The sequence below is a fragment of the Equus caballus genome, chromosome 3 (assembly GCF_041296265.1).
Source record: "Equus caballus isolate H_3958 breed thoroughbred chromosome 3, TB-T2T, whole genome shotgun sequence".
In the NCBI taxonomy this organism is placed as follows: domain Eukaryota; kingdom Metazoa; phylum Chordata; class Mammalia; order Perissodactyla; family Equidae; genus Equus; species Equus caballus.
In genome coordinates, this window is record NC_091686.1 from 106098898 (window position 1) to 106125906 (window position 27009).

At 43.4% G+C, this 27009-nt stretch overlaps 1 protein-coding gene and 1 long non-coding RNA gene across 2 annotated transcripts in view; one reads left to right on the top strand and one right to left on the bottom strand.

Annotated features, from left to right (window-relative positions):
• Positions 1 to 25712, bottom strand: LOC111772943 (uncharacterized). The gene is made up of 3 exons (XR_002807119.2): positions 25536 to 25712; positions 12838 to 12959; positions 1 to 737 (listed from the first exon to the last, which is right to left on the bottom strand). It is a non-coding gene; the product is annotated as an uncharacterized lncRNA (long non-coding RNA).
• Positions 25658 to 27009, top strand: part of DHX15 (DEAH-box helicase 15) — a 54957-nt gene continuing 53605 nt past the window's right edge. Inside the window, exon 1 of the mRNA XM_001917634.6 lies at positions 25658 to 26198. Within this exon, the coding sequence (XP_001917669.2) occupies positions 26128 to 26198 (71 nt within the window). The 5' untranslated portion in view covers positions 25658 to 26127. The remainder of the gene's footprint in view (positions 26199 to 27009) is intronic.

The window sequence follows — 27009 nt, forward strand, 5'->3', positions numbered from 1 at the left end:
CTGGCATTTTATAGTTCCATATGGCTTTTAAAATAATTTTACCCAACTCCCTCCACCCCCCAAAAAGAAAACTGTTGAGTAATAAATGGAATTGTGTTGTATTTATTTAGGGGAAGGATTGTTATTTTTTTATCTGTAAGAATTTCAGTATTTATTTCTTTAAAAAGGAAATACCAATATCATATCTTAAAAATTAACAACAATTTCTTGATATAATTAAACGTATAGTCACTGTTGAAAATTCCCCAATTGTCTCATGATTATTTAGTTTATTTGTTAGACTCAGGATCAAAATAAGGCCATAAATTGCAGTTGGTGGTGATAGGTCTTTAGACCTTTCTTAATCATAGACTCCCCCTCTGTCACACTTTTCTCTTATAATTATTGAAGGAAATGGGTTGTTTGTCCAGTAGCATTTCCTAGCCTGAATTTTAATAATTGTACCTCTGTGGTGTCATTTAATGTATTCCTCTGTCCGCTGTAGTTTCTGTATATTGGTGGTTAGATCTAGAAGTTTGATCAGACTTGGGTTCAATTTTCTGGAAAATACTCCTAATAGAAGGTGGCACAGGATGTCTGATCTCCCTTTGCTGTTCAGCAGTCCTATATCCATTGATTTGTTAGGACTTGCAGAGTGGTGATATTTTGATTCCATCATTTCTTCTTCATTGTTAACTGGAGCAGCTTTAGAAGTTTCTTCTACAAAGATACTGTGTCCTTTTCAACCACCTGGGTACCTGGAGGTACAGGTTATGCAGGAAAACAAAATAAGGGATTGATTTCAGATGAGCTGGTTTTCTAGAATCCCCTAAAGGCAACCACTAAGTTTTTGCTTTGTTTTATTTGCTTTGTTATGAACTAGTGGGCATAAACATAGTGGATGAGCTTTCACCTATTATTTTTATGTTTCAGTGGCCTGTGGGAACCTCTTCAGGTTGGCTAGTGAGTCCTTTGGACATAGCCTGAAAATCTTTGAGGTCACAGAGAGCAGGAAACTCAGAGGCTCCAGGGCAGATGGTGTATTTCCTGCCCTAGACCAGTCAGGGCTGTAATCCCAAGGGCCCTGCTGCCTTCTAGGGCAAATGGAATTAGGGACCACCATCTGGGTGCTTGATGTTACTGGCTTAGTCACTGTTTCTAGACTTTCTCAGTGGACAGAGTAGAAAATGGTATTTTCGTATGTCATGAATTTATACTAATATTCCAATTCAAATTAAAGTCTACCAGGTTTTTACTTAACTCACTGATTTCCTTTCTGCCACAATGGAAAATTTTAGTTGTTGACAATCCCAACAGAATTACTCATTTACTTTAGGCCATTCTACACACACTACACACACTTCAGTCTCAAAATAACAGTCTCCACACTGCCTCTAAAACATGTGATTTCTCAGAGCGGCTTAAGATATTTTTTGCAATTCTTTTTTTGCCCTTAGTGCATATCCCACTAGGGATGGGCTGTCTTATCTCTGTGCTTTGAAAGTCACTTTAAAGAGGTTCTCTCTGCATAGCTGTGCCACCTGATTCCAGTTGGGTTGGGTTTATTTGTTTTACTTTACTTTCAGTGTTTAGGGATTGCTTTTTAAAAATTTAAGTGTCATGTATAACTATTAAAATATATATGGTTTTAAAGTCAAATCTAAAAGTAAGGTACATTAGGAAAAGCATAGCTTCTGTGTCAGCTTTTTCACTCCTTCTCCCACAGGAAGTCATTTAAAACTGTACTGTAGTTGATTAACTTTGTGTTTTTTAATTTAAGTGGTTATGGATTTATGCACATGTGTATACATACATAGTATGTGTATACATACATAGTATGTGCATATGTGTATGTATATTTCCCCTTCCTTAATGGTAGAGAACTATATATATTTCTCTCCACCTTTTTTTCTCATTTAACAAACTATCCCAGAGACCACTCTATCTCCTTAATCTTAGAACATTAATGTTTTCATCCAGTGTAGTTCCTGTATCTTCCAACTTATCAGCTTCAAATTGGCCAACATGTCCTCAGTTGGGTCTTCAGATGCACAACCCAGTTGTATCATGTATTCTCCTCTTCCAGGCCATTGACAGCATCCACCAGATGAGAAGTGTTATTTCATGATATTAACTTTTCCCATTCAAGGGCAAGGTAGATGCAAATGTAAGGATATCAGTTATATCTCATATTACTACATAAATTTAATTCAATCCCAATCCAAATCCTAACAGGACTTTTTCAGGGAATTTAGTAAACTGATTATACAATTCATATGAAAGAGAAAGGGACCTAAATGGCCGGGAAAATTCTGAAATAAAAAGAAGAATCAGGGGGCTGGCCCAGTGGCTGAGTGGTTAAGTTCGCACGCTCCACTGCAGGTGGCCCAGTGTTTCGTTGGTTCGAATCCTGGGTGCGGACATAGCACTGCTCATCAAACCACACTGAGGCAGCATCCCACATGCCACAACTAGAAGGACCCACAACTAAGAATATACAACTATGTACCAGGGGGCTTTGGGGAGAAGAAAAAAAAATAAAATCTTTAAAAAAAAAAGAAAAATTAAGGAAGACTTTTCCTACTAAATACTGGAGCATACTCTAAGAGTCTATAGTATTGACTTAGTTTACTAACATACTGTAAGACTTCTGCTCCTGGCCATGATGAAACAATAGGGTCCAGATTTAGCCTCCTCCCTATACAACAAAATTACTAGACAAAAGATATAAAACAACAGCTTTCAGGCATTGGACAACAGGCGGCACAGAGAAGGAAAACAAGGTGAACCCTAAGATTGCCGAAGATTCCTGCCTGGAGAGAATTTCTCAGCTGCAGTGCAGGGAAGGGGTACTCAGAGAGATCTCTGACTGGAGGACAGAGTCAGTGTCTGAGGAGGTCAAGGCAGCTAGAATTTGTGGGGCAGGCCAGAGAGCAAAGAGCCACACGGAGAGAGCTCTGAAGATCTACAGAGGGTTCCCCTTGAATAGTCAGCTTAGTACTTATCAGTACTCATCAGTAAATGTGTGTCTTAGACAGCTTGGGCTGCTGTAACAAAACATCATAGATTGGGTGGCTTAAACAACGAACATTTATTTCTCACAGTTCTGGAGGCTTGCAGTCTGAGATCAGGGTGTCTGGTCGGGTTTTTGGTGAGGGCCCTCTTCCTGGTTCCTACACTCACGTGGCCTTCCTTGGTAGAGAGGAGAGAGATTCCATGTCTCCTCTTTTACCAGGACACTAATCCCATCGTGAGGGACCCACCCTCATAATCTAATCTAAACCTAATTATCTCCCAAAGACCTCACCTCCAAATGCCATCACACTAGGGGTTAGGGTTTCAACATATGAATTTGGGTGAACACGAACATTCAGTCCATAGTAATGTATATGAGAAAACAACATGAGGTGAAGGAAAGACCTCCAGAAAGGATCAGGCAGAACAATTCCCACAACTAGCCCTAGGCTAAATGCCATTCTGGACCCAACTAACAAAGCATAAAGACAAGCTTTGAAACGATAGAATTTCTTCCAAGTAACTGCCCTAGAACAAAGCCCCAAAATATTTAAAGGAACAAAAAATATCTAGTATTGAACAAGACAAAATTCAAAGTATTTGCATGCAGAAAAATTTACCGGGGGGCCGACCTGGTGGCATAGTGGTTAAGTTCATGCGCTCTGCTTCAGTGGCCCAGGGTTTGCCAGTTTGGATCCCAGGCGTGGACCTACACACCACTTATCACTTATTATGTGGCGTCCCACATACAAAATAGAGGAAGATGGGCACAGATGTTAGCTCAGGGACAATCTTTCTCAGCAAAAAAGAGGAGGATTGGTGGCAGAAGTTAGCTCAGGGCTAAAAATTTATCAGGCATGCAAAGAAGCAGAATAATATAACTCATAATGATGAGAAAAATCAATCAATAAAACAGACCCAGAAATAACACAGATGATAAAATTAGTAGACAGTGGCATTAAAAGGGTAAACATGAATATGCTCAAGAAGGTGAAGGAAAGCATCAGGATGTTAAGGAGACAAGGAAGATACAGAAAAGACCCACATCAGACTTCTAGTGACTAGGGCTTTGGAGACTGGGCCATTTGATGAATTGGCCTTTGGTGAATTGGCCTTTAGAAAACTGGCTTTTGGAGAACTGACCAAGAACTGTATCTTAGACCTGAGGCTGAAAGTGGGGCTAATATTTCTTCCCTCTTTGAATGGAAATAGCACAACTGGGAAACAGCAGGCCTCCCTCCTTTTGTTGGGGGAACAGCGGGTGAGAAGAGTATGGGTGCTCTGCCTTGGCAAGCTTACTCTGAGGAGAAGGAGTGAAGAAGGAGTGGAGAATGGACTCCATTTGTGGGCATGCAAATCCAAGAGAACAAGAACCAAAAAGCTGGGTCACACAGTGAAATTTATCCCACTCAACTGAGAAACAAGGACCAGTGGAGGCTGGGCTCTCACTGAGTTGGTGAAAATGGTGAAATCTTCCTCCCTGGTACTTTCCCAAGATGTGCCCACAAAGTGTATAAAGCTGGGGAGGGAAAGAGAAGCTGTGTCCATACACCTAGTAAGCTCCAGGCATTGTGCTGAGGATTCAAGTTTGGGTGTGATGTGGCCACTGTTCTCAAGTCTCTCACAGTCTGTTGGGCTTGCCTTCCTCACTTTTACTTCCTTTCTTTACAGGCTTCCGTTCTTACTTGTCTCTGAAATAATACAGAGCCTGTATGGGGCTGATAACAAGGCTGCCCTGAGCTTCCTACTGCTCTATTTATACAGTTATCATGATAGGGGGAGAGACTGGAACAAATTACTAGAGCCTACAGCAGGATCTCCCTTGGAACCAGGGAATCAGGGCTCCTGACCTGAGCCCTGGGCTATACAGGGCTCCTCTGGGGCTCTCCTCTGGCCAATGCTAACCCACTTGGCAAAATGTCTACAGGGCCAAGGGAATGTGGCCGCTTGAAGTCTCTGCCCCTGGGAACATGGACCAGGGCCATCACAATTGGGCTGCAGTGTCCATACAGGGAGGGGAGCGAAGGTGTGTATGCCACAGGCCAGGAGCATTTGTTTATATCCTTGCTCCAGACCCCTCAAATGTTAGCAGTAGATCTGTGTGGCAATCCAGAGGTGGCCTGACTTCTTACCTGGGGAACCCAATAATATTTTTTATCAGCTTGAACCCTTTCTCTGGGGCCTGGATAGCATATCAGAACTTAGAGCTTTACCTATCACTCTGTGTCCTGTCTCTCAGCATGACCAAAAGAGAACTCTTGATTCATTCCCTCCAACCTACCCACCACAATCGTCCCCATCTTAATAAACAGTTCCACCATCCACCCAGTTGCTCAAACATCCTATATTCTTCTCCTTTCTGCTATCCTGAATTTCTGCTGAGACAACCCATTAGCATGTCCTGTTGGCTCTGTCTCTAAAATACATCCCAAATCCAACTACATCCTACCTGCTTTATTGCCACCATCCTAGGTTTAGTCACCATCTTTTCTCACCTGGGCTACTTCAATAGCTTCCACACCAGTTTCTCTGCTCCTACTTTTGCCTTTTCCCCCATAGTTGCTTCTCCAACAGCAACTAAAGTGACTTAACAAGTAAAACAGAGAATATTATCCCCTTGTTTAAAATCCTTCGATGGATTTTCATCCAGATTAAAATAAATCCCAACTCCTTACAATGACCCACAGGCCCTACACAATCTGGCCCCTGCCTACCTCAATGACCTCATCCTAGCCCACTCCCTCTTGCCCACTACCTCCATCCACTCTGGTCTTTTTCCTATTTTTTCACACACTCATACTCATTTCCTTCCTTACACATGCTCTTTTCTCTGCCTGAAATATTCTTCCCCAGCTCTTAAAAGGCTGAGTTCCTCTTACTTGGCTCAAATGCCATGTTCTAGGAGAAGCCTTTCCTAACCACCTTATCAGTGCAGCCCCTCACGCCTTCAGCACCTCCATAGTACTATGCTGTACTATTTTCTTCATAGCACCCATCAGTATCTGAAATTATCTTACTTGTTTCATGCTTATTGTTTGTTACCCTGCACTAGAATATAAGTGCCACCAGGGCAGGAACCTTTCCTATTTTGTTCATCACTGTAGCATTCGCATTTATAATAGCACTTGATATACAGTTGGTGCCAAATAAATATTTGTTGAATGAATGTATATATGAGACTTGCAAACTTTCTGACATTTCATCCAGAAATTAGAGGTTATTCATATTGAAACTAAAAAAACCAACCCTAGTATCTTAAACTGGGTTTCCTGGGAAGCTGACTCTGACACTAAGATTGGCCTACAGGAAGTTTGTTAGGGATCAATCCAGGGATTAATGCCAGTGGAAGGAAAGGGAAGAAAGTAGGATTGAGCGGAGAGAAAATTTGGCTGTGATAGTCCCCAAAAAGGCCTAAGTCGATTCCAGAGAGAACTCCAAAGCTAGGACAGCCCCTCCAGTTTGGTCCAGATTGCAATGAGTGGGACCAAGACCTATACTCCCATCATTAGACACAGACTACCCAGGGGAGAAGGTGTGCCACTGAGATCATCCACAGACACCACCACGGCAGTAGGTCTCAGTACTGTAATTAATACTCATTGTCTCCCTCCTCTACTAGCCGTCTGTTTTACTCTCACCCTCAGCCAGAACCTCTAGTTCTCCTGGTGGCTTACCTGGTAGTATGACGCAGATCTTTAACTTTTAAGGATCTGAGTCCCTGGTCATTATGCTATTCTCTGGCTGTAGCTGCTACACTTGTTAATTACAATCAAAATTGGACAAGAGAGTACCAAGAAGTGCGCAAATGGGGGGGGGGGAAATATATTCATTTTTGCTCCCATTGTGAAATAGCTACCTTACCTCCTCCTGGTGACAAAGGCCAATTACTTCTGCCAGGATGGTGATTCCTCTTCTTGCCTTCTGGTCCCTTGGCATAAGGAACTTAAAGAACCCAGTTGACAGCCATGGTAGAAGTATTCCCTTTTAGGAACCATGACTCTTAACTCTTCAGAATCTAGAGCTTCAAGTATGGGAAGCACAAATTCCCAAAGTGGATCATTAGAAGTGAAGGAAAGTGAGGGTATTCCTCCCACCTCTTGATTTCCAGACCCATGGATTCTACCTACTGGGGAAATAGCACCATATAAAGGTCATTTATTTAGAATGTGCACTGCATTATGGAGAATGGCATGCCATCTCTGTAAGGTATTGTCTCTGAACCAGTTCTTCTATCAGGCCAGTGGCTTCTGGGTATTGAAGTACATGGTATGAAAATGGTATCTCATGGTCATGTGCCTGTTCCAGCACTTCCTTTAATGGTAAGTGGGTCCTTTTGTCTGACACAGCAATATGTGGAGTCTCATGCTGGAAGATTAAACATTGTATATGCTCTTGGATAATAGTACTGGCTAAAGCCCTGTGGGCAGAAAAAGAAAATCCATACTTAGAATATGTGTCCATTCTTGTCACAAAGAATGGCAACCCCTTCCAGGGTAGATGGTATCTGATGTAGTCAACTTGTCACCAAGTGGTTGCTTGGTCTTTTCAAAGAATTGTGTCATATTGGGTACTCAGCATTGGTTTCTGTTGCTCGTAGCTTGGAGTTTCAGTGGTGGCAGTAGCTAGATCAGCCTTGTTGATTGGGACCTGTGCTGCTGCATCCATATATAGCCTCCATCCCTGATACCATGGAAACTCTATTCATGTGACTGTTGTGCAAGCATTGGAGTGGCTAATGACAGAGGCTGGCTTGTACCAACTTGATGATATGTGGCTTTTTAGTGCCTCTTCTATGATGGATGCTCTCTGATGATCATTATCATGTGAAATAAAGATCTTTACACTCTATTCCCGCTTCCATATGTTCATCCATGTGGCTTTACCCTAGTCTTCACTGTCCCCTAATCTTCCAAGCTTTCTGCTTCCAGACCCTTGACCAGATGGCCAAGCTATGCAGCACTGCTCACGAGTCCCTATGCATTCTAATTTCAGGCCACTTCTCTTTCTAGATAACGTGGCTGACCAGGTGGGAGGATTTCTCCTTACTACTGTCTTTCAAGACCATGCTGAGTGGGACAGCATTGCAGTCATCATACATTTCTAGCTTGCACCAACAAACCAAGTCAAGCTTTTTGTGAATCAAGCTCAAGCTTTTTCTGCTTACATCAACTGATCATTGAGGATCCCCTCATGCAGTAAGAAATGTGAGCTGAGCAGTGGTATACTGGTAAATACTTAATAATCAGCTTTCTGAAAAGGAGAAAAAATATCTGGTTTATACCATTAGCTAATTTTCATGGTGTAAATACTTCCAATATGGTCAATTTCAAACTACCAATGTGATGTCAACAGGATGTCAGCATTCCTGAAAATTTAACAATGAGCTCTCATGAGCTGGTACAGACTGGCTCCAGCATACCACCAGGGGCTGTGTAACAGTGGTGGGTGATATGAACTACTTGCATGCCACCTGATCTTGCAGCTTGCTCGTGTCCTCTGGTTTTATTGACAGTCAACCATAGAAATATCACTTCCATCTGGGCCTGTCCACCTTATGGGTTAGAGAGTGTGATAGAACCAAACTCATGAGGGGGAGCTCTGGTGTCATGGTCAATTGATGCTCCATGGTGAGGCCCTTGTCTCTAGCAGGCCCTGGTAGTACTCCAAGAGCTGTTTTATGAGAGGTGTATAATTCTCCATTGAAGCTGGTATGGCTTTGAATCCTATGGATCCACACTGTGATTCTCTATTGGGGCTTGATATAAAATCCACGTCATCTTTTCCCACCACTGATACTAATATTATAGGGTCTTCTAGATTCTGAATAACAACTTATATGGCAGGCTCCTGAATCTTTTAAGGTTTAGCTCCCTCAAGAGTGCATGTGAATTACCGAGGCCTCTAACCTCCTATCCACTTCTTGTTCATTTGGTCCAACTAGCATGATGTCATCAATTTACTGGACCAGTGTGATATTCTGTGAGATGTCCAGCTGGTCCATGTCTCTTCAGACTACGTCATGACAGAGGACAGCAGAGTTAACATAGCTCTGGGGCAAGGCTGTAAATGGATACTATTGCATGTTCCAAAGGAATGTGAATTGTTTCTGATTCTCTTTTGGATAGGGATAAAAAGAGTTGATTTGCCAGATCATTGGCCACATATCATGTACTTGAGTCCATTCTAACCTGCTCTAGCAAAGATAACACACCTGACACAGCAGCACAATTGGGGGATACTGCTTGGTTAGGTTTATGATAGTCCACTGCCATTATCCAGAATCTGTCTGGATTTTGTACAGGTCAGACAAGAAAATTAAATGGAGGTATGATGGGGACCACCACTATCCACGTTTTAGGCCTCTAAGGGAGGCAATCATTTTTACCTTTTTTCTCTCAGTTTTTTTTAATGTGGTAAAATATATATAACATAAAATTTACCATCTTAGCCATTTTTAAGTACATAGTTCAGTGGCATTAAGTACATTCACATTATTGTGCAACCACCACCATCATTCGCCTCCAGAACTCTCAGCGTCTCATTTCACTCAGCATATCTTCAAGGCTCATCTATGTGGTACATGTGTCATATTTTCATTCCTTATTAAAGTTAAATAATATTCCATTCTACCATTCCACCTCCATCATTCACCTCCAGAACTCTCCGCATCTTATTTCACTCAGCATGTCTTCAAGGCTCAACTATGTGGTGCATATGTCATATTTTCATTCCTAGTAAGGTTAAATAATATTCCATTGTACATGTATATCACATTTTCTTTATCTATTCATTCGTCAATGGACATTTGGGTTGTTTCCACCTTTTGGCTATTGTGAATAATGCTGCAACAAAGTGAATAGTGCTGTTATGAACGTGGGTGTACATATGTCTGTTCAAGTCCCTGCTTTCAATTCTCTTGTGTGTATACCCAGAAGTGGAATTGCTGAATCATATGATGATTCAATGTTTAGTTTTTTCAGGAATCACAATACTGTTTTCCATAGTGGCTGCACCATTTTACATTCCCAACAGCAATGCATGCAGGTTCCAATTTCTCCACATCTCCACCAACACTTCTTATATTCTGTTTGTTTTTTATAATAGCCATCCTAATGGGGGTAAAATTGGCTTCTCTTCACGGTCTTGATTTGCATTTTCCTAACGATTAGTGATGTTGAGCATCTTTTCACGTGTGTATTAGTCATCCGTATGTCTTCTTCGTTGGAGAAATGTCTATTCAAATCCTTTACCCACTTTTTATTTTTTGTAAAGATTTTATTTTTACTTTTTCTCCCCAAAGCCCCCCAGTATACAGTTGTGTATTTTTAGTTGTGGGTCCTTCCAGTTGTGGCATGTGGGATGCTGTCTCAGCATGGCCTGATATGCAGTACCATGTCAGCGTACAGGATTCGAACCAGTGAAACCCTGGGCAGCCAAAGCAGAGCGTGCAAACTTAACCACTTGGCCATGGGGCCAGCCCCTACCCACTTTTTGAGTGAGTTGCTTTTTTGTTGTTTCCCTTGGTTGATTTTTGTAATGGTTTTCTATTCATTGTATTCATTCTTTATTTCTTTTCTCACCTCTTCTTTTTCTGCCGTTTCTAGTTTTAACTATTTTATATGACTTAATCCTATCTCGTCTCTTAGCATATCAATTATACTTTAAAAAAAATTTAGCGGCTGCCTTAGAGTTTTCGGTGTACACTTTAACTTATCTAAGTCCATCTTCAAATAACACTATACTGTTTCATGCATAGTGCAGGTAACTTAGAATATCCCCAATTCCTCCCTCCCTTAGGACATTACTATCATTCATTTCATTTCTCCATTTGCTATAATCACCCAATACATTGTTACTATCATTAGTTTAAACAAACTGTTACCTGTTAGATCAATTAAGAGTAAGAAAAATAAAAAATTTCATTTTACCTTCATTTATTCCTTCCAATACTCTTCCTTCCTTTATGTAGATCTGAGTTTCTGACCTATATCATTTCCTTTTCCCTGAAGAACTTCTGTTAATATTTTTTGCAAGGCATTCTTCACTTCTGTTGCAGTTTTTGATTTCTAACATTTCCTTTTGATTCTTTTTTCAGAGATTTCATCTCTCTACTTATATTACCCATCTGCTCTCATATCTTATCTCCTTTTTCCATTAGAACCCTTAGCATATTAATCATAGTTATTTTAAATTCCCTGTGTGGTAATTCCCAAATCTGTGTCACATCTGAGTCTGGGTCTATTACTTGCTTTGTCTTTTCAGACCATGTTTTCTCTTGCCTTTTAGCATGCCTTGTAACGTGTTGTTGAAAGCCAGCACAATGTATTGGATAATAGGAACTGAAGTAAACAGTAGGCCTTTAGTGTGAGGTTTAATGTTAATCTGGCTAGAAGTTGGGCTGTGTTTAATGTTTCCAGTGGCCGTAGGTGCTAGTGGTTTCAAATTCCTCTGGTGTCCTTGTTTAGTCTTCCCTGTCTTCTCTGGCTTTCCCTAGAAACTCTTTCTCAGAGTCTGCATCTCGCAGCTCTTTCAGCTGCAATCCACTGCTATTATACTGGAGCCCTGTTGGTGAGGTGGTAAGGAGTCGTGAGGGAAAGTGTTCTACAATCTTGTGATTGAAGCTCAGTCTTTTAATGGGCTGTGTTCCTATGCTGTGGCCTTCACAAGCATTTCTTAGGGTTTTTCATCCCGTTAGGCGAGACAGGAAGGCTAGAAGGTGTTGAAGTGGGAGAAGTGCCCTCCCCCCAGTTGGAACAAAGCTCTGGTTATGTCTTGTCTCTTGGAAAGTAAGCCCTTGTTATGGAGGATGTACTCGGCTTATTTCACAATGGTTACTCTTCCCCTATCTCTGCCAGAGCTACAAGCATATCTTTCTTGGCTTTTTATTACGAAAACTGGGTGGGATTCCTGGAGGTAAAACCTACGAAAGTGTGGGAGCCCCCCTAAGACCAAGGCCCACAGGAGTTTCTCACTCTCTAGGTAGTCCACACTCAACCTATAGCAATTGGTCAAAATGACCATTTAAGTGCTCCAACCAGTTTGTGACTCCAGCGACTTCTGCTCCAGGTAAGCAGATACCTGCTGTGACCCTTTGAACCTGCCTGTCTCTCCAGACTTCAGGGTGGCAGTTCATCCTGCAACCTGAGTTTCCTAATGGCTCCAAGAAGTCATTAGTTTTCAGTTTGTTCATCTTTTTCTTCTAAGAATGGAAGTGAAAACTTCTACACTCTACAGGCTGGAAGTGTAAGTGGAAATCCCTCCCCAGGTTGTTTTTGATTTAGTATCTTAGCTGGGATGGGTGGGGGCAGTTTCATAAGCTTCCAATTGGATAGCCCTGACGCCTTACAGGCCAAGAATTCAACATGGGGGTTGTGCCAACTGCCAAGGATGTCTATTCTAAATGTATATTTATAGATTGGGGACATGACAAATGGGTGGGTTTGAGAACCCATGAAAACTACTACGAGCTGGACCTGGGCCAGACCTCCATTCTAGACTCCCATCTGCCCCCACTAACAGAGAATCCATAAAGACACTTTCAGTCTCTTAGTATCAACTTCAGTTCAGATTCTATATCCAATTGTCCCTGAAATGTTTGAGTATTCTCTTTTCCCCACTGCATGGCTATCTAAATAAATGTCTATAAATCACCTAGGGAAAGGACTCAGGGAATTATTACTGTACACATTTGTTATGGTGTTGTACACTCCTTCTCCTGGGGACATGGCTTTTCCCTTAATCAATATATCCTAGGTCCAAAATATGGTAGTAGAACCAAATGTTAGGGACAAAATGGAATTGACTAATGCACGTGCATTAAAGAAAAATGAAACTTAACCTTACCTAACATAAGTTGCAGGAATTTACAGCTCTTCTCAGAAGTCAGCAGAGGACACTAGCCAATCCCAAACGCCAAGTCTGTTCTTGCCATCTTTGTACTTCCTTGTTTCCCTGACTCAGCTACCCTAATACAAATAGGGAAGAAGACCACCAGGCAACCAATCAGCTGAAAAGGCCAAACTTCTGCATTTATCCCATAAAAACCCTTTAGTCCATGAGCAACTCGGAACTCATTGTTCCCATAGCCTTGAGTTTTCTGGCTTGCAGGTCACAACATTTGTAATAAATTCATCTTTCTTATTTGTTTTACTCAGTGTGCAGAGTTTGGTTTTTGACATGGTTCAAGTCCAGAAACTGGGTAAGTTTTCGTTGGGGCAATTCAACCTCTTGATTTCCCATTCTTGATTCATTTTGGTTGTTCAGATTGAGGACTTTCTTTGATAGATGCCCATCTATTTTGCCCTAGATCCCTTCTTCTATTAACTGTCTCTATACTCTCTGTGAGTCAAGCCCCTTTGATTGCAGTTCTACGTTGTCACATCCACCTGGCTTCTAATGTTTAAATGCCACCATATGATCTACATGTTACAGGGTCCTATTACCTCTACTGCACTCAGGGATCCCAGTTCTGAAATGGCACCTTCTACCTTCAGCCCTGGACTACAGGGAAAGCCACCACCGAACTTCTGAATGGTGTTGATGCCTCTCTTACCAGAAAATTCCTTATTGATTTGGAAAGTGGTATATCCTCTGAACTTTCCTACGGAATATTTTCATCTGTTGTTTTCCACCTTTATGTAAGTATTTTCGCTCTAGCACATTCATTTCTTTGAGCTGTTCAATCTCCTCTTACACTGTCAATCACAGCAGTTCTGGCATTTCTACCTAACTTGGTGCGCTGTGGGCCATTACTTTTCCCATGCTTCTACATGACATCTTAAGTGTGTTCCCACCATCAATTGGGGTTCTTGAGCGAGTGTTAAATCCTGTACCCTGGAAGAGTACTCCCAAATTGATAAATTCTCCCTTATCTAACTTTATGTTCCACCTCCCACGTCCCTTCTTTATTTAGAACCTTGAGAATTCAGTCCCATGCACACTCTCCTGGCTTCTGCTGGTACCTGTTATCTGGCTCCTGCAGCTTCTTTGGGGTAGGGTCACTTTCCAATATTATCAGCACTAGGATGTCCTTGCAATATCATATGTTGTGACTTAACCCTGATTATTGCCTAGTAGTCAGCAGGAGAAGTGGGGGTGTGTACTAGGGGAAGTGCTTAATATCCTGCAGAGAAGAGGCCTCTCATTATCTCACAAGGAAGGGGGACTAGCTTTTAATAGGGAGGAGTGGAGCATTTCAACAGGCTCAGCAGGTCGAAGGGAATTTAGGGATTTTAAGATTTTTTCAGTATGTTAACCTAAATGTCTCCATCCCATGTGTCGGAGTCCCACTCTTTCCCAACCAGCACTCTCACCTTGACATATCATGCCTGCCTAAGTGGAGAGTTTAATCTTCTTTGGAAGTTTCCACTTGGCTTTCTGCTACTGTTATGTTTTGAATCCTGGGACTGGTCCTCAGTTTTCTCTGCCTTCTCACTGCAGGAGATGAGAACCTCTATATATGCTCCCCAGAGGGTCTTCTGGTTTTTGCACTTAGCTTTGAATTGCAGATTAATCACTCTCAGCCTTTCAGTTACCTCTCTCCAATGTTTCAAATTCCACATAGCAATAGCTGTCAAATTCCAACCTGCTTGTAGGTGACTATTTTCCCCATACTTTGAGAAAAACACCTCCTCTTTTGCTGCACACCACATGCTCTTTCCCAGAACATGACAAGTCAAACTTGTAACAATTGCCCTGCTTTCTTGTGGTAGCTACATTGTACCCGCCACCACTGATTCATTGTGGGCCAGCAACTGGTAGCCAACTCCAAAATCCAATCATAGTGTCTGCTTTCTTGGACCACTTCTGGCACCAAATCTTTTAGGTTGAGTTCCATGAAAAGTACACTCTGAGGCAAAGATTAAGATTCAGGAAGTTTATTAAGGAGTCCACTTGGGGTCAACACCAGTGGAAGGGAAGAGAAGAAAGTAGGATCAGAGGGAAAAATTGTGCTGTGATGCTGTTGTATAATAAATGATTTGACTGGCCTTTGTCCCTGGTTCCTGAGAGGTAACTTTTAAGTGCCTGGAATTTCCCAAATGATAGGAGTGTCTTTGTTACTTATGGTGGGTCCTTGGACCACATCTGAGTTTATGCTAATGAAGTGATTCAGGATGAGGGCTGGTCATGTGAGAAAGACCAACCATGTGATCAAAGGGTTGAGGCTTTGAGCCTCATGATATCAGCTTAACTTCCTGACCTCTAGGGAGGGGAAGGGGGCTGGTGATTGAGTTCAGTCAAAGAGCCAATGATTCAATCAATTATGCCTAGGTAACAAAACCCCAATAAGAACTCTGGACACTGAGGCCCAATGGAGCTTCCTGGTTTGTGAACACATTGATGTGCCAGGAGGGTTCATATACTAATTCCACAGGGAGAAGTTACAAAAGCTCTGTGTTCAGGACCCTCCCAGATCTCACCCTATGTGTCTCTTCATTTGGCTGGTCCTTATTTGAATCCTTCACAATAAAACCGTAAAAATCATGAGTATAGTGCTTTCCTGAGTTCTGTGAGTCAATCTAGCAGATTAGTGAATCTGAGGGACTTGTGGGAAACCTGAATCTGTAGCCAGCTGGTCAGAGGCACAGATGACCTGAGGACCCCTGAACTTGTGGATGGCATCTGGAGTGCCAGCAGTCTTGTTGGAGACTGTACTCCTAACTTGTGGGGTATGAGATAACTCTGGGTGGTTAGCGACCAAACTGACTTGTAGTACAGAAGATGACATTATAACAATGGCCTCAGCTGATCCCATAGGGAGCTCTGATGCTCTGAACTCACAGTTGTCCCAAGTTTGGGAGAGGGGCAAGGTGCTTATACTTCCACAACGTATCCAGACTGCCCTTTGGCAGCTCTCTTTAGCCAAGGAAATTCTTGAAGGGAGCTGAAGGTTGTCTGCAGGTAGCACTCCCAAAGACTGAGCAATGTTTTTCATTCTTTTTTATTATTATTATTAAGGTTATAAAAGTTAACATCCTTGTGAAATTACAGTTGTACATTATTATTAGTCATGTTGTAGGTACACCACTTCACCCCTAGTGCCCTCCCCCCACCCCCCTTTCCCCTGGCAACCACCGATCAGTTCTCTTTGTCCATATGTTAACTACCACCTATGAGTGGAGTCATACAGAGAGTTCGTCTTTCTCTGTCTGGCTTATTTCACTCAACATAATACTCTCAAGGTCTATCCATGTTGTTGTGAATGGGACGACTTTGTCCTTTTTTATGGCTGAGTAGTATTCCATTGTATATATATACCACAACTTCTTTATCCAATCATCAGTTGCTGGGCACTTAGGTTGGTTCCATGACTTAGCTGTTGTGAATAATGCTGCAATGAAGATAGGCGTGCATGGAACTTCTGGAATTGCTGATTTCAGGTTCTTAGGATATATACCCAGTAGTGGGATGGCTGGGTCATAAGGTATTTCTATTCTTAACTTTTTGAGGAATCTCCATACTGGAGATTTCCATAGTGGCTGCACCGGTTTGCATTCCCACCAACAGTGTATGAGGGTTCCCTTTTCTCCACAGCCTCTCCAACATTTGTCACTCTTGGTTTTGGATATTTTTGCCATTCTAACAGGTGTAAGGTGATATCTTAGTGTAGTTTTGATTTGCATTTCCCTGATGATTAGTGATGATGAGCATCTTTTAATGTGTCTATTGGCCATCTGTATATCTTCTTTGGAGAAATGTCTGTTCATGTCCCCTGCCCATTTTGTAGTTGGGTTATTTGATTTTTTATTGTTGAGTTGTGTGAGTTCTTTGCATATTATGGAGATTAACCCTTTGTCAGATAAATAACTTGTGAATATTTTTTCCCAATTAGTGGGCTGTTTTTTTGTTTCAATCCTGTTTTCCTTTGCCTTGAAGAAGCTCTTTAGCCTGATGAAGTCCCATTTATTTATTCTTTCTACTGTTTCCCACATGTGAGGGGTTATGGTGTCCGAAAAGATTCTTTTGAAGCTGATGTCAAAGAGTGTGCTGCTGATATTCTCTTCTAGAAGACTTATTGTTTCAGGTCTAATCTTTAGGTCTTTGATCCGTTTTGAGTTTATTTTAGTAAATGGTGAAAAAGAATGGTCGATTTTCATTCTTTTACATGTGGCTGTCCAGTTTTCCCAGCACCATTTGTTGAAGAGACTTTCTTTCCTCCATTGTATGCCCTCAGCTCCTTTGTCAAAGATTAGCTGTCCATAGATGTGTGGTTTTATTTCTGGGCTTTCAATTCTGTTCCATTGATCTGTGCATCTGTTTTTGTACCAGTACCATGCTGTTTTGATTACTGTGGCTTTGTAGTATGTTTTGAAGTCAGGGATTGTGATGCCTCCAGCTTTGTTCTTCTTTCTCAGGATTGCTTTAGCAATTCGGGGTCTTTTGTTGCCCCATGTGAATTTTTGGATTCTTTGTTCAGTTTCTGTAAAGAATGACATTGGAATTCTGATTGGGATAGCGTTGAATCTGTAGATTACTTTAGGTAGTATGGACATTTTAACTATGTTTATTCTTCCAATCCATGTGCATGGAATGTCTTTCCATCTCTTTGTGTCGTCGTCAATTTCTTTCAAGAAGGTCTTGTAGTTTTCGTTGTATAGATCTTTCACTTCCTTAGTTAAATTTATCCCAAGGTATTTTATTCTTTTTGTTGCGATCGTGAATGGGATTGAGTTCTTGAGATCTTTTTCTGTTAGCTCATTGTCAGCATATAGAAACGCTACTGATTTATGTATGTTGATTTTAAACCCTGCAACTTTGCTGTAGTTGTTGATTGTTTCTAATAGTTTTTCTATGGATTCTTTGGGGTTTTCTATATATAAGATCATGTCATCTGCAAACAGCAAGAGTTTTACTTCTTCGTTGCCTATTTGGATTCCTTTTATTTCTTTTTCCTGCCGAATAGCTCTGGCCAACACCTCCAGTACTATGTTGAATACAAGTGGTGAAAGTGGGCACCCTTGTCTTGTTCCTGTTCTGAGAGGGATGGGTTTCAGTTTTTGTCCGTTGAGTATGATGTTGGCTGTGGGTTTGTCATATATGGCCTTTATTATGTTGAGGTACTTTCCTTCTATACCTATTTTATTGAGGGTTTTTATCATAAATGGATGTTGGATCTTGTCGAATGCTTTCTCTGCATCTATTGAGATGATCATGTGGTTTTTCTTTCTCATATTGTTAATATAGTGAATCACACTGATTGACTTGCGGATGTTGAACCATCCCTGTGTCCCTGGTATAAATCTCACTTGATCATGGTGTATAATCTTTTTGATCTATTGCTGTATTCGGTTTGCCAAAATTTTGTTGAGGATTTTTGCATCTATGTTCATCAGTGATATTGGCCTGTAGTTTTCCTTCTTTGTGTTGTCCTTGTCAGGTTTGGGGATCAGTGTGATGGTGGCTTCATAGAATGTGTTAGGGAGTGCTGCATCTTCCTCTATTTTCTAGAACAGTTCGAGAAGGATGGGTATTAAATCTTCTGTGAATGTTTGGTAGAATTCTCCAGAGAAGCCGTCTGGTCCTGGACTCTTATTTTTGGGGAGGTTTTTGATTACTGTTTCTATTTCTTTACTTGTGATTGGTCTATTCAGGTTCTCTATTTCTTCCTGATTCAGTTTGGGTAGGTTGTATGAGGCTAGGAATTTATCCATTTCTTCTAGGTTGTTCAATTTGTTGGCAAATAGTTTTTCATAGTATTCTCTTATGATCCTTTGTATTTCTTCGGTATCTGTTGTGATTTCTCCTCTCTCGTTTCTAATTTTATTTATTTGAGACTTCTCTCTTTTTTTTTTAGTGAGTCTGGCTAAGGGTTTGTCGATTTTGTTAATTTTTTCGAAGAATCAACTCTTTGTTTCATTGATCCTTTCCACTGTCTTTTTTGTTTCAATATCATTTATTTCTGCTCTAATTCTTATTATTTCTCTCCTTCTACTGAGTTTGGCCTTTGTTTGTTCTTCTTTTTCTAATTCCGTTAGGTGTCGTTTGAGGTTGTTTATGTAAGATTTTTCTTGCTTATTGAGGTGAGCCTATATTGCAATGAATTTTCCCCTTAGGACTGCCTTTGCTGCGTCCCAAATAATTTGGTACGGTGTGTTTTCATTTTCATTTGTCTCCCGATAATATTTGATTTCTTCTTTAATTTCTTCAATAATCCATTGTTTGTTCAGTAGCATGTTGTTTAGTGTCCACATTTTTGGCCCTTTCCCAGCTTTATTCTTGTAGTCGATTTCTAGTTTCATAGCATTGTGATCAGAAAAGATGCTTGATATTATTTCAACCCTCTTGAACTTACTGATGCTTGCTTTGTTTCCCAAGATATGGTCTATCCTTGAGAATGTTCCATGCGCACTTGAGAAGAATGTGTAACCTGCTGTTTTTGGATGAAGTGTCCTATATATATCTATTAGGTACATCTGATCTAATTTTTCATTTAATTCTATAATTTCCTTGTTGATTTTCTGTCTGGATGATCTGTCCATTGGTGTTAATGGGGTGTTGAGGTACCCTACTATTATTGTATTGCTGTTGATGTCTCCTTTTAGTTTTGTTAATAGTTTCTTTACGAATTTTGGTGCTCCTGTGTTAGGTGTGTATATATTTATAACTTTTATCATCTTGGTGGAGCATCTCTTTTATCATTATATACTGCCCCTCTTTGTCTTTCTTTATCTGTTTTGCTTTGAAGTCTACTTTGTCTGATATAAGTATGGCAACACCTGCTTTCTTTTGTTCATTATTGGCTTGGAGTACTGTCTTCCATCCCTTCACTCTGAGTCTGTGTTTGTCTTTGGGGCTGAGGTGTGTTTCCTGGAGGCAGCATATTGTTGGATCTTGTTCTTTGATCCATCCTGCCACTCTGTGCCTTTTGATTGGAGGGTTCAATCCATTCACGTTTAGTGTGATTATTGAAATGTGGGGGCCTACTGTTGCAATTTTATCACTTGTTTTCCGGTTCTTTTGCATTTTGTCCTGATGGAGAGCTGTTACTTTGTGTTATTGTCCTTCTGCTTATCTCCTTTGTTCTGGATTTTGTAACCCCTTTCCTTTTCTTGATTTTTCAGGAATGAGTTTCTTCCTGAGCAATTCTTGAAGAGGAGGTTTTATGGTGATGAACTCCCTTAACTTTTGTTTATCTGGGAAAGTTTTTATTTCTCCATCATATTTGAAGGTTATTTTTGCTGGGTAGAGTATTCTTGGCTGCAGGTTTTTGTCCTTCAGAGTTTTGAATATTTCATTCTAATCTCTTCTAGCCTGTAAAGTCTCTCCTGAGAAATCTGCTGATAGCCTTATGGGGTTTCCTTTGTAAGTTATTTTCTTCTGCCTGGCTGCCCTTAGAATTTTCTCTTTGTCGTTGACTTTTGCTAGTTTCACTACTGTATGTCTTGGGGTTGGTCTTCTTGCGTTAATAAAGTTTGAAGATCTATTGGCTTCTGTGACATGAAGTTCCATCTCTCTTCCCAAGTTTGGAAACTTCTCAGCTATTATTTCTTTGAACAGGCCTTCTGCCCCCTTCTCCTTCTCTTCTCCCTCTGGTATACCTATAATCCTTATGTTGCATCTCCTAATTGAGTCGGATAATTCTCGGAGAGTTTCTTCATTTCTTTTTAGTCTTAATTCTCTCTCCTCCTCTGCCTGCAGCATTTCTATATTCCTATCCTCCAAATTGCTAATTCTCTCCTCCATATTATCGACCCTACTGTTCAGAGAGTCCAGATTTTTCTTAATCTCCTCCATTGTGTTCTTCATCTCCAGTATTTCTAATTGGTTCTTCTTTATAGTGTCAAGCTCTTTTGTGACATAGCTCCTGAACTCATTGAGTTGTCTCTCTGAATTCTCTTTTAGGTCGTTGAGTTTTTTCATAATGGCAGTTTTGAAATCATCGTCATTTAGGTTGTAGATTTCATTGTCTTTGGGATTGTTTTCTGGGTGCTTATCATTTTCCTTCTGTTCTGGAGATTTAATATATTTTTTCATACTGCTTGATGGCATGGATTTGTCTTCTCATAGACATCGAGTTTAGCTGCTGCTTCCACTTGTTGCGTCTGATGTGTGTGTGGGGGGGCAGCTGTTTAGACTGCCCCAACCAGGAACCCTGTCAGCTGTTACTGACTGGGCCTGGACCCCTCCTCGTAGTCACAGTGGTCCTGTGGGGTCCCTCGTTGGTTGTGGGGGCAATCGCAAGGGGGCCTCAGGCTGCTGGTGCCTACTGCTGCAGTCCACCTAGATGCGCTCCCTCCTTGTGGTCTGCAGCAGTGTTGTAGGCTTTCCCATCAGCCAGGAGCAGGATCACCTATAATCTCCGATTTGTCCCTAACAGAGCCCACCAGATCACACTTGTCCACTATAGGTCCAAGCAGAGCTATGGGTAACTTCTGCAGTCTGTTGTTAACTCACCTGTGCTGCTTTTGCCCCAGGGCCTTCCTGCCTTGTGATCACCAGTCGGGATCTCTCCACTAGTGCTGTGCAGAGGCTTTTGCTGAGGCTGCTGTAAGAACCTGGAGATCCCCCCTGGGCTACGTAGCCATTTCACCAGAGCTCTACTCTGCCCCACTTCACTCTCACGGGATCTCTGGGAGCCCCTTGCCTTGTCTGGGACACGGCCAGAGTCCGTGGGCCTGGTGGTGGCTTGTAAGCTGCTGCCTTGTGGGGAATTCTGCTCTAGGGAGCTTCCTGGTGTTCTGAATGCTGGGCGGGGCCTCCCTGCCAATGGCGAGCAGAGGCCCTCCCTGCTGGGTGGGTGTGGGACCCTGGAGCAGACCCTGGGCCACAGAGCTGGGTGTTGGAGCTCCACCCAGTCCCCAAGTGTGTCCATGGGAAGTCTGGGCACCCCCTGCACCGACCCGTGTGCAGGAGACCGTGAGCCAAGTGGCAGCTTGCGGCCTGGAGCCGCCCCGGGGGATCTGCCCACCGGGAGCTTCCCTTTGTCCTGGATTCTGGGCGTGGCCTCCCTGCTAGTGGCGAGCAGAGGCTTTCCCTGCCAGGGAGATGTGGGACCCCGGAGCCTTCCCCCGTGCCACAGAGCCAGGCGCTGGAGCTCCAACCGTGTCCCCAAGCATGTCTATGGGAAGTCCGAGCACCCCCTGCACCGAGCTGTGCGCCGGAGACCGTGAGCTCAGTGGCAGCTTGCGGTCTGGTGCTGTGCTGGGCCCGCCAGGAGCTTCTCTTTGTTCTGGCTTCTGGGTGGGGCCTCCCTGCTAATGGCGAGCAGAGGCCTTCCCTGCCAGTGGGTGTGGGACCCTGGGGATTTCCCCCTGGGCTTAGGTGTGATCGCCGGGGGCTTGGGTAGGGGTGTTGTCACCTGTTTCCACTGTCGCTCTGCTGGTGAGTGCACACTCCTGCCCTTGGTGTGTGGCGATGCTATGGGGGAGTCCACTGGAAGAGAGCCTCCTGCAGGAACTAGGCTGTCCGGGGGTCAGGGGTCGGGGGTCGGAGAGTTTTCACCTATTTCCACCTCCTCCTGGGGGGAAGTCCATCCACCTTCCAATGTGTAGTAGCACGAGACTTTTAGGTGTCTTGAGATGCTATCTGGATATCCTTTGTTAATTGGTGAATGTCCAATTAGTTGTAGATTCGACGGGGGAGAGACAAAGAAGACCTCTCACTCCGCCATCTTGCAATGTTTTTCATTCTTAAAGCAGGATTTCCATGCCAAATCACAGTGCCCACCACACTTTGTAACTATTTCTATCTATTAAATGGTAGAGTGGGAATAGGGTGATTAAAAGCAGTAGTGAAGATTCTTTTGAATTTGTAAGCATTTTTCAGCTGAAGAGAATTCAAAGAGTGAGATTGGCGGGTTGATCCTGGTCAAATCCTCATGAGTGATCACATCGTTTTCCCACTTAAATCTTTTTGATGTCTTATTTGCTCTTGGGAGGGACAAAGTCAACATCCTTAGCAGGAATCCTCAAGCTCTGCATGATATGGCCCCTTCTTGCATCTGAAGGATCATGTCTTCCTCATCTCATTGTACTCATATTGTTCTGTCTATGGATTGCACCTGACATTTTAAAGTTTCAGGGCCTTTGCATAGGCTGTTCCCTCTGCTTGGAATGCTTTTCTCCCTCTTTGCCTTGCTGATTTGTACTTAGTTTTTAGGTTTTTGTTTAAATGTCCCTTTCTCAGAGAGGTCACCCCTAACCTTCACTCTGAATCAGGGCCACTTGTCATATGCTCTCACAGTACCCATCCCTCTTAGATGGTCTTTTTAGCTCTTAGCAGAGTTGTAACAATATAGTTACTTAGGTGTTTATCTGTTTAATGCCTGTCTCTCTCCCTCTGATAAGTGTCATGAAGGCAGGAACTATGGCTATTTTGTTCTTTCCTCTCTCCCCAGCTCTTAACTCAATGCCTGGCATGGGGGTTTAATAAACACTTGTTGAGTGAATAAGTAAGTGAAGTAATTAAGGCATAGATAATAGTGACACATTGTAGTGGTTAATAGTGTTGCTCTGGAGTCAGATTGGGCTCCAATCCTCCAAATCCTGACTTGTCCATCAAGAGCTCTATTAAATGAGCCCTCCCCTTGGACAATGAGGAAACTTCAGTTATCAGTTCACATTGAGTTTATTAGAGTAGGGGAACTTATCCTCTATAACCAAACCCTAGGAGAAAAATGTGGAATAAGAACATCTATTTACCAGCAGCAGCACAGCATAGCACTTAAACACACAAACTATCTGAAATGAATCCCAGAACTGTCATCTTGGTGAGAATACTTATTCTCTTTGCACATCAGTTTTCTCACCTGTAAACAAGTCTAACTCATAGCACCTTGCTCAAAGATGCCGTAAGAAACAAGCAGGTTAAAATATATAATAAACAGTGTCTTGTAGCCAGTACGTGTTTTACATATGTTTGCCATAATCATTATTGTTTATTAATTTAGGTTGGGAGTCACCTCTGGCTTGACACCTGGAGCTGGTTAGCTGCATAAGACATTCTCTCTATTTGAATAAATTCATGCCACAGACCAACTAACAGACCAGAGGGTTGTCTAGTAGACAAAGAATAACAGTAAAGGAAATATTCTCTGGCAACATTTCTAGGAAGCTGGAGGGGACCTTGATGAATAGCTCTTCTCTGCCATAGGGACAGTTCAGCCTGAAAATCTAGCATGAGTCATCTAGACCCAGAACTCTGCCTCTCCTCCCAGGGAGTGTTAACATCCTGGCAGATTCTGGCCCTTGGTTCCTCTTGTTGTAGATTCCAGAAAGGGCACCATCCTTTGGTAAATATGGCCGTTCTTCAGTCATTCGGGTAACAGCTTTCTTTAGATATCCCCTAAGCCCAAGGAGGAAGTCTCATCTCTTTGATTCCAGTCCTCCTCTACCAAGTGTCCTTGCTAATGCCTCTTAGGGTGGGGGCACTTCTGCAGGTAGAATTCTAACCTTTTCCTTCATTATTTCTCCAAAACTTTAGAGTACTTTACGGAAGCCCTCAGACCAGGAACCTGGAGACTTGGGATTGGCATAGAGTGAAATCTGGATTTTAGTTCTGACTTTGATGGGCTGTGTGAACTTGGGCATGACCTAGGGGCTCAGGTTTCCTCATATGTAAAATGATGCAGAAAGAGAAAACCAGCTGGAAATTCTTTTCCAGGTTTACAACTCAGTGATTATGCATCAGGATCTCTGACAAAAGTCAGTACACGTACTGTTAATGTACATTTAGGGTTGAAAGTTGTACTGAATTTTCTTTTTTCTTGACGAAGATTAGCCCTGAGCTAACTGCTGCCAATCCTCCTCTTTTTGCTGAGGAAGACTGGCCCTGAGCTAACATCCGTGCCCATTTTCCTCCAGTTTATTTGTGGGACACCTACCACAGCATGGCTTCCCAAGTGGTGCCATGTCCACACCGGGAACCAGACCAGCAAACCCGGGGCCAAGGAAGCGAACTTGCGAACTTAACCGTTGTGCCACCGGGCTGGCCCCTGTACTGAATATTTTATGTGAAGGTATTCACTTTTCTTTGCACTGACTTTGGAATGCGGATTTGGTTAAAAAATAAAAACCCTCTTTATCAGTTGCAATATTAAAGTTGTATTTAATCTTAGCGACTGCAGTTCTGAGGATGCGATAAGACCCTGAACATGGTCTTCCTGGGCATCCAAACAGCCATTTCACCAACTGCATAGATCACTGAGCTTGGGTTGGTCCATAGGTCTTTTTCTTGTGCATTTCTTCCGGGAATGCGTGCAACTGAGCAAGCAGATAAGTTCTAGGGGGAGAGATCTACAAAAGTCAAGAGTCATCTTACCCCCTCACTTTGCTATGGCTTTAGAGACAGCCCTAATGGCTGTGTGGCTTCTTAACCTCCCTCAGCCTCAGCTTCCACATTGCTGGGTTACTATAAGAATGAGGACAGAGGTAGGGTCAATGCCGTGAAAGCCTATAATAGGCACACAGACAAAAAAAAGCTTTTTATAAACTTACTGTCAATTTTTTCTATTCCAGTAAAAACCTCAATGTTGAGCGCATGTTGTCCGTGTTGGGTAAAATAAGGGCAAAAAGGATTACGGCAAATCTCAAGATTTTTCTCACCTGTTTCTTCACTGTAATTGAGAGTGTCTGGTCAGTGGCTGAAAGTTCTAAGATCTGGAGTTACAAAACAGTTGGGTTCCAATTCTGGCTCAGTCCCTTATCAGCTGTATGATCTTGATTCGTTTCTCAACCTCTCTGGGTCTCAGATTCCCCTAAAGCCAGGGTAATACAGATGGATAGGACTTCCTAACCAGGGCTAGACTTTCTCGCCTTTCAATTTCCGATATCAGACGGGTGTGAGGCCATTAGGGCTCGCCCCACGAAGCAGGCGCACAGACGGCAGAAAGCGCCCGCACCCGCCGGGCGGAAGGAGGGCGAGCCAAAGAGGCCACAGGCGGGGTTGGAGTTCCCCCTCCGATGCGTGCGCGCGCACTACGCATGCACGCAGAGCACGCTGCGGAAGCGCGCGCGCAGGCCCAGCCCTCGACGCTGCCGCCATTTTAGCTCCTGGTTCCGGCCGCACGGTGTAAGCTGTTGTAGCGGGAGGGGTAGGGGTCCTCCAGAGTTAAGTAGCTGCCCGCGACTGCGCCCACACAGTCGTCAGCTTCTCTTTGTATCTTTCTTCACAACCGCCCGCTCGAAGAGTCCGAGGATGTCCAAGCGGCACCGGTTGGACCTGGGGGAGGATTACCCCTCCGGCAAGAAGCGTGCGGGGACCGATGGGTAAGCCAGGCCGGGGGCACGCGGCAGCGGCTCGGGCTTTGTTGGGGTCCCGGCGGGGAGCGGGCCAGGACCGGCCTGGACGAGCGGGCCCCGGAGCACGACCCTTTGTTCCCTCTGGGCTCGGCTGGCTGGCGGCGGGTCGGGGGGAGAGCGGCGCCACTCCGGACGTTCGGCTCGGCAAGGGCGCGGGATGTGTGGCGCGGCCGCCGCCCGGCCCAGTCGGGAGGCGGGGAGAGGCCTGCCGTGGCCACGAGGGCGCCTCTTCCCCAGGCCGAACCGAGCAGGAGTCACTTCAAGGGGAGCGGGCGGGAGGGAACCGCGGACCGCGTGGCCTGGGTTCCCGGGTAAGGCCTGGAGCCGGGGAGCAGGGTGGGGGAGGGCGCGGCGGGAGTGTTCACTTCCAAGGGCACCAGGTACTCCTCGGCCCGAGGGGGAGAGGGCCCTGGAGGGCGGCTGCGAGCCCGGTACCGGAGAGGCGGAGGGCGGAAAGTGAGAGGCGCGCGTGGATCCTCGTGTAGGCTGGCATGGGGGTGGCGGGAGTTTTCGGGGGAAGGGAGAGTCGAGGGCCTGCCAGGAGAAAGGAAAACGTGGAGGACACCTGATGGGCTGGAAGCTGCTGGTTTGGAGCCACCGAGTTTATAGATTGGCGGGAGAACGCGTGCCTCGGTCCATTCAAACACTTCAAAGACGATACTAGGCAAACTTCCGCTCTCTGCCTACGCTCCCGCCATCTCCTTTATTTCCTGCTTTGGCTAAAATAGTGGTTACTGAACATCTGTGGGATAGGCATTAGAAGGCATTCATTTTTTCC